The sequence below is a fragment of the Triticum dicoccoides genome, chromosome 7B (assembly GCF_002162155.2).
Source record: "Triticum dicoccoides isolate Atlit2015 ecotype Zavitan chromosome 7B, WEW_v2.0, whole genome shotgun sequence".
NCBI classification, from domain to species: Eukaryota; Viridiplantae; Streptophyta; class Magnoliopsida; order Poales; family Poaceae; genus Triticum; species Triticum dicoccoides.
The window spans coordinates 53,755-64,063 of record NC_041393.1 but is presented as its reverse complement, the minus strand read 5'-3'; the positions used below and the strand labels follow the sequence as shown (position 1 = coordinate 64,063).

General features: G+C 41.4%; 1 protein-coding gene across 1 annotated transcript; it reads left to right on the top strand.

Moving 5' to 3' along the window:
* The first annotated feature begins 690 nt into the window (after positions 1-690).
* LOC119337701 (TBC1 domain family member 15-like) lies at positions 691-4,385 on the top strand. The gene is made up of 11 exons (XM_037609863.1): positions 691-1,042; positions 1,158-1,253; positions 1,385-1,488; positions 1,603-1,847; positions 1,951-2,073; positions 2,195-2,283; positions 2,370-2,475; positions 2,578-2,675; positions 3,287-3,550; positions 3,799-3,882; positions 3,974-4,385. Exons 1-11 carry the CDS (start codon positions 932-934, stop codon positions 3,992-3,994), a joined length of 1,341 nt encoding a protein of 446 aa, XP_037465760.1. The 5' UTR covers positions 691-931; the 3' UTR covers positions 3,995-4,385.
* The last annotated feature ends 5,924 nt before the right edge of the window (positions 4,386-10,309 follow it).

The following is a 10,309-nucleotide window of genomic DNA, read 5'->3' as shown; positions in this document are numbered from 1 at the left end:
AGGCCGTTACTATGTTTCCTTTCTGGACGATCAGTAGAGGAGCCCAGTTGGGGCGATTGGAGATCTAGCATTTGGGGTTGTCTTCTTTTATTTTGGTTCCGTAGTCGGACCTTGATTGTATCTGGATGATGTAATGCTATATTTATGTATTGTGTGAAGTGGCGATTGTAAGCCAACTCTGTACCTCTTTCTTATTCAGTAAATGAGATGTGTAAAGATTACCCCTTTTGCGACATGGCTACTATGCAGTTATGCCTCTAAGTCGTGCTCCGACACGTGGAAGATATAGCCGCATCATGTGTGTTACAAGTTTCTTCTTTTTACCATTATTATTATTATTTATATCAAATATAAGTACATACTATATGGAAGCAAGATCATTTTTTGTGTCTCGTCTGTTGTCAAAGTGTAAGTTTGGTTCATTTGTGGTCTAGTAAATATGTGGTGACCCTCATGTCACCGGAAGCGGATTTATCATTGGTCTCTGTTAATTCCAAGACGGGAATATATACGAGATTTATTCATTTTTGTGAATAATGATTTGATTGTTTTGAGAGGCAGGCAGGTACATGGTGTTTGGTGTTTGTCACATAGCATCTTAGGGGTAGTCCGTGGTGCTTTACCGCCAACAAGGAATATTATATATTAATTAAAAAAACATTGGAAGAAGGAAGGAAGGAAAGGGTCAACAAGTCAAAGGCAAGGCAAGGGAAGGGAAGGGAAGGGAAGCCAGCGCATCTCCCTCCACCAGCCGCCACCGGCATCTCCACCGTCACCGGCACCGGCACCGGGCAGGCGGACAGATCCCCCTTTCCCCTCGACCGGAATCGGGATTGGATCAAGGAGAAGAAGCAAGATCCAGAAGTGCTCTGCTGCCGGCCGGCCAAGATCCAACCTTGTACCAGCGAAGGGAAGGGGAAGGGAAGGGAGGATGCTGCGGCGGCACAAGGGAAGGGAATCGGCGTCGTCGTCGGATTCCACCTTCTACCAGCTGCGCCCCGACTGCGCCCACAACGTCCCCGACACCAAGTTCAAGATCAAGGTCTCTTCTTTCTTTTCCTCTTTGCTTTCTTTCCTTGCTCTGTTTGTTTTGGAGCAATTCGTCCCTCCGACTAGTAGTAGGAGTTACTCAAGAAAGAAAGATGGATGGATGGCAGATTGGCAAGACGCTGAGCGTACGCAAATGGCACGCCGCCTTCACGCACCACGGATCCCTCCACATCGCCTCTGTTCTAAACCGGATTCAGAGCGGGGTATGTCTGTCTGTCTGTCTCCTCAAAGACTCAAACCAATTTTCTTCCTCATCTCCTCCTCCTCCTCCTCCTCGTCGTCGTCTAACACAAGAAGCATAACTCTCTCTTGTTTGTTTTCTAATAATAACTAGGGTGTGCACCCTGCAATCAGGGGAGAGGTCTGGGAGTTCCTGCTCGGCTGCTTCGATCCCGACAGCACATTCGATGACCGCGACCACATCAGGCAAGCAAGAAGGTATGTATGCTCACTATCTCTATCAATACTTGTCCTCAATGCTTCAACAAGAGGATACCATTAGCATTAACTCAAATGTAATGTCCATGTGTGACCACCAATATATGCATGCAGGATACAGTATGCTAGATGGAAGGAACAATGCAAACACATGGATCCTCACGTCGGCAGCGGCAAAATCATCACCGCCCCCATCATAACCGAGGATGGCGTGCCTATCAAGGACCCTTTGGTTTTACTTGAAGCCGCCACTCCAGACCAGCAAGCTAGTTTGATCAGCACCAAGAATGGAGATGAGGCCGACCACCGCCTCACGGATAAACAGACTATCGAATGGAAGCTTACGCTGCACCAAATCGGTATGATGGGGCCTAATCATCGATTACTTCCAGCATTATTCTACTGACCCCAGTCTTATCCACGACTATGTCATGTCGCGGGGATAATATATATCACTTACAGGTCTTGATGTTCTTCGCACTGACCGCTCCATGGTCTTCTACGAGAAGAAAGAAAATCTCTCCAAGTTATGGGATATTCTAGCTGTCTATGCGTGGATCGACAAAGAAGTTGGGTATTGCCAAGGTGGATATGCTAGCTGCCTACCTCCTATTTGATTTGATTTGCACCAGAATATGCTTATTTATTGCCTGATGAAAAGTCGATGCTTTCTTATGCACGTTCGTAATCTTCACATCTCAAACAGGAATGAGTGATTTATGCTCACCGATGATAGTGCTACTCAATGATGAAGCAGACGCGTTTTGGTGCTTTGAGAGACTCATGCGTAGACTGGTCGGTACACACTGCATGCTATCTATCTGTGATTTTGGTCTCTTCTAGTTTCACTTATTATTGTTATCTATCTGTGATTTTTAAAGCGCGGGAATTTCAGATGCACACAGCAATCCGTTGGGGTTGAGAACCAGCTTCAGCACCTTGCCTCTATCATTCAGGTGCTGGACCCAAAGTTACATGACCACCTCGGTATGTATGTATTTAATCAACACTCAAGGAGGGATCAATCAACCTGGATATCCGTTTGATGTTCTTACACTGCAATTGGTGCTTGTTGACTCTTGAACACAGAAACACTTGGCGGAGGCGACTATCTCTTTGCATTCCGCATGTTCATGGTATTGTTTCGCCGTGAACTGTCATTTGGGGACTCCTTGTACCTTTGGGAGGTAAATACTTCTTTTTGACGAGGAGCTAAATCTAAAACATTTGTTGTATTTATTTCATCCGGGTGAGCTTTGATCTATGAACTAAATTCAGCACAGTAGTGTGTGTGTGTGTGTTGTACAGTTGGCCTCAATGCCTCAAAAGTATCCTGGGCTGAACGTCTTTTTGTTCAAATGGAATTCACTATTGTTTAGATGCCATATTCAGATATTTTCTTCCATTCTCTTTAATGATACCATGTCTATGTTCAAAGGTGTTGAAAACCAGGTTTAGTCATCCAACAGAATATGTGTCATTGTTTCCTACTGTTTTTCTTTTGTGTGTGGTCATGGTTGTTCTTGTGTCCAGAAAATAAAATGAATGGTAGTACCAGCCAACCAAAAACGGTCACACACTCAAGCTTAGTTGGGTTGAATCCATGGATTTTTAAGCGCTAGCTAGTTTTATTGGCATCGTTGCAAACTGTTATGTGTCCACGAGTTATCCAGTTAAAGGCCACCCAACTATGAGCCTGGTTGTCATGTCTTAAGGAATAATAATGCTTTATGTTTCTTCAAGTTTAAACTCTGCTTTGCAAATAAAGATTGACCCTGGTTGTTGAATGGATCTGCAGATGATGTGGGCTCTAGAATATGACCCTGACATGTTCTCCACATATGAAGAGAGCGGGCCTGCAACTGTCAGAAGTGCTCAAGGATATAAACCAAGAGTAAAATCAACCCGTCAGTTTGGCAAGTACGAGAGGGCGAATATGAAGAGTGCTACTAACGGTGTTGATGGGCCTGTCCCTATTTCTGTTTTCCTGGTTGCTAGTGTATTGAAAGAGAACAGTCAGAAGCTGTTGCAAGAAGCCCGGGGATTAGATGACATCATTAGGGTAAGCTTTTTCCGTGTTTCTTGTTTTATGATGCAAGACATACATATTTCAGAATTGATAATATGAGCGAAAACAGGCTAAACTTCACATAACAAATCGTTTGGCTCAATTATGGCTAGTCAAGTAATGAGAAAAAAAGAGGATTTTCCGTGTGTAGCAAGGAAAAAATTGAAGCACCATGAACACTGGAAATCGATTATTAACGTTGAAATAAGATTTGTTTTAGACTGAAAGTTGTTTTGTTTTAGATATTGAACAATGTGAATGGGAACTTGGATGCAAAGAAGGCTTGCGCTGGTGCACTGAAACTTCACGCCAAGTACCTTAGAAAGGTAACGAGCTCCTTTCACAGAAACCTTAGAAAACCTTAGAAAGGTGATTGAATTGTTGTTGTTGTTGTTGTTGTTGTTGTTGTGTTAGCAGATGCAGGGAAAGAAAGCCTAACATAGCACAGACACACCGACACTTCCCCTGGACACGGACACGGTCTCACAATTGTACCACCTGGACACGGACTCAAAATTGTATGTAAATTTGGATGCAGAGCTTTGTTGTTTGGAAACGTTGAAGTTTCAGATATGCACCAGCCAACCAACCAACCAACCGGTAAAATGTGCATAAGCAAGTCAAGTGTATTTTTCTTGGTTTTCCAAGTGTAAGAAAGATTCTTTCTTTATTTTTGCTCAAAAGAAGAAGAGTTCATTTTAATGTGTAATTAATTATGTCATTGTTATCAAAGGAAAAAAGGAAAAGGGATAATTAAAGGAAAACATATGTTTTTATGTCTGTCCGTGTGCCAAAAGAGAAGAGAAGAAAAGAAAAATCTTGTTTTAAACCAATGTTTGTAGTAACCTATGTTGCTGAGGGGCAGATGGCCATTGATGCTACTTGCTTTGATGGTATGTATGGTCGGATGCAAATCACAAAGCACCTGTGTTTTTAGCTTTGTTGATTAATTAATCCTATAATTTATTACATGTACTCTGTTTATGTATTTTTCTCTCTCTTGTACGATAGTAGAAAAGGTTAGGGTTCCATACCACTATCTATCAAGAGATAAATGTATAAAAAAGGATGCATCATGGTGCAAAAGGAAGGAAAAGTTTCAAGAACATGCGATCCGATCCGCTGCCCAATCTTGATACAGCAATTGTTCCGGATCAAGCACATTGTTTTTGAATGTTGAATCTTCCTCCATTGCCGCCCCTTCAACACTGCCGAAGGAGGATCCCTTCGCTTGGACATATATATATATTGAGATGAGATACATTTCTACTTTGTTAGAGAAAAAAAACATGAGATTGCATCCATTCAACAAGCAATTTGGAGGAATTCAAACGTATTTTATCCTCGGACGCTTGGACAAGAATACAAGACTTGCTTGTACCGGACGCTTGGACAAGAATACTCCCTCCATTTTTATTTACTCTGCATATTAAGTTTGATTGAAGTCAAACTTCATAAAGTTTGACTATATTTATAGAAAAAAATATGAATATTTACAATAATAAATATATATGATGTGAAAGTATATTCAATAATAAATCAAAAGGTATTGATTTGTTATCGTATATGTTAATATTTTTGTCTATAAACTTTGTCAAAGTTTACAAAGTTTGACTTTGATCAAAGATAATATGCAGAGTAAATAAAAACGAAGGGAGTACTAGACTTACTGGTACCGTGTACTTGCAACAACGCACATGCATGTTGTACTAAATATAAATAGATAGGTAACGACTGATGCAACACCCAAGCAGTTTAGTTTGTAGAGAGAGAGAGAGGGCTTACCACCGAAAAACGTCATACCACCAAAAAAATAAGACTGAAATTAATGCAGGAAATATGCGCATTCGTGTCAAGTTTAGAACTTGAACCCGGGTGGGTTGTGTTCCACCATATAATAATAAAAAGATCCTAATGATGTAAGCTATATTTAGTTCCCCCGATAAAGGGGGATTTGATTCCAAGTTCCTTTCTAAATTAAACTAGCGGGCCTGCAAGAAATCAAAATGCAGACCCAAAAAGAAAGTAAAAGGGTCCCCGTGTTTACAACCCAAAAAGAAGCCCTACCTCCTGTCTTGTGAGGCCTCTTCTAATGCACTGGTGCTTACATGAGGTGCTAAGCATATTAAAAAAGTTTAGCAACTAAAGCTTCCAATGCATAGGTGTTTAACTTGTAGCTAAGCGTCCTTCATTTAATGATTTTGCAACTAAATTTCTTCATGCATTGGTGGGCTTCTTTCATTTAAGTGATTTGCCTAGGTTCGTGCACTTAGCATTGTTTCTTCCTGAGGTCACCACAATCATCTCTCTCCTCTTAATTACCTTGCCACATTAGATTATTTTGCCTACATGGCAGCCTTAGCACCTGTACAAGGTGGAGCGTTGGGAAGGGCCTGAGCAACAGCTCCCTCTCCCTACTCCCTCCGGTCCTTTTTAATTCACCTATAAGATTTGTCTGAAGTCAAGTCTCTTAAAGTTTGACCAACTTTATAGAAAAAAATATCAACATTCATAATGTGAAATCAATATCATTAGATGCGCCATGACTTAAATTTTCATATGGTATAACTTTAGCATGGTAGATGTTGATATTTTTTATATAGATATGGTCAAACTTTATAAAGTTTGACTTCAGACAATTCTTATATCAAGAGTAAATGAAAGGATCGAGAAGAGGTGTCTAGAGGGGGGTGATGAGACCCTCAATAAAGAAACCTAGCAGTTTTTAATTTCTTCTAGTTAAGGTGGAGTTTTAGCACAAGTTTAAACATTCACAATACATTTCAAGCAAGCATGGGAAGAGTATATGAGCTGCGGAAAGTAAAGCATGCAAGTTGCAACAAAGTAAAGGGATGGGATTGGAGTGTGCAAACGCAATTGGAGACACGGAGATTTTTGGCGTGGTTCTGATAGGTGGTGCTATCGTACATCCACGTTGATGGAGACTTCAACCCACGAAGGGTAACAGTTGCGTGAGTCCACGGAGGGCTCCACCCATGAAGGGTCCATGAAGAAGCAACCTTGTCTATCCCACCATGGCCATCGCCCACGAAGGACTTGCCTCACTTGGGTAGACCTTCACGAAGTAGGCGATCTCCTTGCCCTTACAAACTCCTTGGTTCAACTCCACAATCTTGACGGAGGCTCCCAAGTGACACCTAACCAATCTAGGAGACACCACTCTCCAAAAGGTAATAGATGGTGTGTTGATGATGAACTCCTTGCTCTTGTGCTTCAAATGATAGTCTCCCCAACACTCAACTCTCTCTCTCTCAGATTTGGATATGATGGAAAGATGATTTGAGTGGAAAGCAACCTAGGGAAGGCTAGAGTTCAAGATTCTTGTGGTTGGATTGGAATATCTTGGTCTCAACACATGAATAGGTGGTTCTCTCTCAAAAAATGAATGCTGGAAGTGTAGGCACGTTCTAATGGCTCTCTCCACAAATGGAGGATGGGTGGAGGGGTATATATAGCCTATACACAAAATCTAACCGTTACACACAATTTACCAAACTCGATGGGACCGAATACTGAAATTTGGTTAGACCGATTTAGTTCAAAATATGAATGTTAGGCTTTTCGGTGGGACCGATTGTGTTAGGGTTAGGTCATAACGTAATCTCGATGAGACCGATTTCTATAATAGGCAAACAGAGAGTTGGTCAGGCAAACTCGGTGGGACCGACCGCTCATCTCGGCTAGACCGAAATGTTACGAAGGGAAACAGAGAGTTTGCAATCCCATCTCGGTGAGACCGAGATCCCATCGGTGAGACCGAACTGATTAGGATTTTTGGCAGTGGCTTTGTCAAGTGAACTCGGTGGTGCCGGATAGATTAAATTGGTAGGACCGAGTTTGACTTTAGGTTTGGGATATATGTGGAAATGAGAAAGTGGTTGAGGGCTTTGGAGCATATCACTAAGCACTTTGAGCAAGCAAGCCATTAAGCAACACCTCATCCCCTTTTAATAGTATTGGCTTTTCCTATGGACTCAATGTGATCTTGGATCACTAAAATAGAAATGAAGAGTCTTGAGCTTTCGCCAATCTTTTTCCTTAGCATCTTGAAGGGGTTCCACATCCTCTTGTCCATGCCACTCCACTATTGAACTCATCTAAAATATACTAGATGACAATATTAGTCCAACAAGAGATATGTTGGCATTAATTACCAAAATCACCTAGGGAGCACTTGTGCTTTCAATCTCCCCTTTTGGGTAACTGATGACAACATACATCAAAGCTTTAGATAAAGATATGAAGAATAACAAGTAAAGCTTTGGAAAGACATGTAACATGCATAGGCTCCCCCTACATGTATGCAATCATGTAAATTTAGAATATAAGATCATGTGAATGCATAAGCATGTCAGAGCAAGCAATGAGTTACATGTATCTTGGTTATATGCATCAGAGCAAATGGTGTAGATACTGGGAATATACCTTCATGTTCACGAGTCCTTCTTGCAAACAATATGTACATCAGCAAGAGATCATCATGCACATGAGTGTGATGCATATACTTACCTCGTGGTCTTGAGCTGGCTTTGGAAGAGATGAACCTGAGTAAACAAGGTTAGATAACACAGAAACATCTACTAAACAGAGCAAGAACAGCAAACCATAAGAGTACCAAGATTGGGATGACATGTAGAGAGTGAGTACTAGGTACTCTATTTGGATATAGACATGCCCCCCAAAGAGTAAAGATATGCAATGAATTCGAAGATTTCCTTCCCTTAGATATCTTTCTCCCCCTGAATCTTATATTGGATAATGGGAGAAGATAAGGTAAAAGAAAATCAGAGCAAAACAATTATAACATATACATGTCTTTTCCCCTCTTAAAGACATGTGACTTCTCTCCTCTTGGAATACCAAGCATCTGGGAAGACTAAGAAATCTTTCCTTCCCATAGGGTCTCTCTCTCCCTTTGATGTGATCTCTCCCCCCTTTGACATCAATTTCCAAGAAGGGATCTTCTGGAGTGTGAGTCGAATATGTTTCGTCCTTGAGTCACATGACAAAGCAGCATATAGAATGTGATGCAGGTAGAGGACTAGAATCATTGAGTGGAGCTGGAACAAATATGCAGGATGCAAATGACAAAGTGTTTCCTCAGTATTGAATTCGATTACTCCGAGTTATTAGCTTCGGTGGCACCGAGTTGTTTCGGTTTAGCCGAAACAAACAAACCGGTGAGTCCGAATTCAACTCAGAGAGAAAGCATTTGTCATCTCAGCTCACTTAGGCAAATAAGGTCTCACCAAGATTTGCAAGGAATTAACTGAACGATTTGCAATGAATTGGATGCAGGGAATGTAGAACAAAATAGAGAAAAGAAAAGAAATCTAGATGAAGTTTTTTTTTGAAAGGGGAAACAAACATGCAAGAGACAAATGCAAGATCTCAGAAATACACTAGAGAACTTCATCTAGAATTGGTCGGCGACAAAGTCACCTATGTTAGAGTATATTGACTGAGGAGTTGATACGTCTCCAACGTATATATAATTTTTAATTGTTCCATGATGTTATATTATCAATCTTGGATGTTTTATAATCATTTTAGAGTCATTTTATATCATTTTTGGGTACTAACCTATTGACATAGTGCCAAGTGTCAGTTGCTGTTTTCTGCATACTTTTTACATCACATGAAATCAATACCAAATGGAGTCCAAATGCAACGAAACTTCATGGAGATTTTTTTTGGACCGGAAGACACCTAATGGGCTCTGGCTACGCCTGGGGGGTGCTCCGAGGAGAGCACAACCCACCAGGGCACGCCTGGAGGCCCATGCGTGCCCTGGTGGGTTGTGCCCACCTCGGGTGCCCCCCGGACCGCCTCTTTGCTCTATAAATACCCCATTATTCCCAAAACCCTAGGGGAGATGACGAAATATTGATCCAGCCGCCGCAGAGTCCAGAACCACCAGATCCAATCTAGACACCATCTCGGATGGGGTTCACCACCTCCATTGGTGCCTCTCCGATGATGCGTGAGTAGTTCTTTGTAGACCTTGGGTCTGTAGTTAGTAGCTAGATGGCTTCCTCTCTCTCGCTGAAGTCTCAATACAATGATCTCTTGGAGATCCATATGATGTAACTCTTTTTGCGGTGTGTTTGTTGGGATCTGATGAACTTTGAGTTTATGATCAGTTATATCTTTTTATATCCATGAAAGTATTTGAGTTTCTTTGATCTCTTTTATGCATGATCTCTTATAGCCTCATATTTCTTCTCCGATATTTGGGTTTTGTTTGGCCGACTTGATCTATTTATCTTGCAATGGGAAGAGGTGCTTTGTAGTGGGTTCGATCTTACGGTGCTTGATCCCAGTGACAAAAGGGGAACCGACACGTATGTATCGTTGCTACTAAGGATAAAACGATGGGGTCTATATCTACATAGATAGATCTTGTCTACATCATGTCATCGTTCTTATTGCATTACTCCGTTTTTTCATGAACTTAATACACTAGATGCATGATGGATAGCGGTCGATGTGTGGAGTAATAGTAGTAGATGCAGGCAGGAGTCGGTCTACTAATCTTGGACGTGATGCCTATATAATGATCATTGCCTGGATATCGTCATGATTATTTGAAGTCCTATCAATTGCATAATAGTAACTTGTTTACCCACCATTTGCTAATTTTCTCGAGAGAAGCCACTAGTGAAACCTACGGCCCTCGGGTCTCTTTCTCATGTATTTGCCTTTGCGATCTACTTTTCCTTTCCATTTATT

Bases quoted from the DNA above. Each gene is read 5' to 3' on its own strand.
- LOC119337701 (XM_037609863.1), top strand. From the start codon at position 932: ATGCTGCGGCGGCACAAGGGAAGGGAATCGGCGTCGTCGTCGGATTCC. The intron at 1,848-1,950 runs GTATGATGGGGC...TATCACTTACAG, and splicing joins GCTTACGCTGCACCAAATCG to GTCTTGATGTTCTTCGCACT. The intron at 2,476-2,577 runs GTATGTATGTAT...TCTTGAACACAG, and splicing joins AAAGTTACATGACCACCTCG to AAACACTTGGCGGAGGCGAC.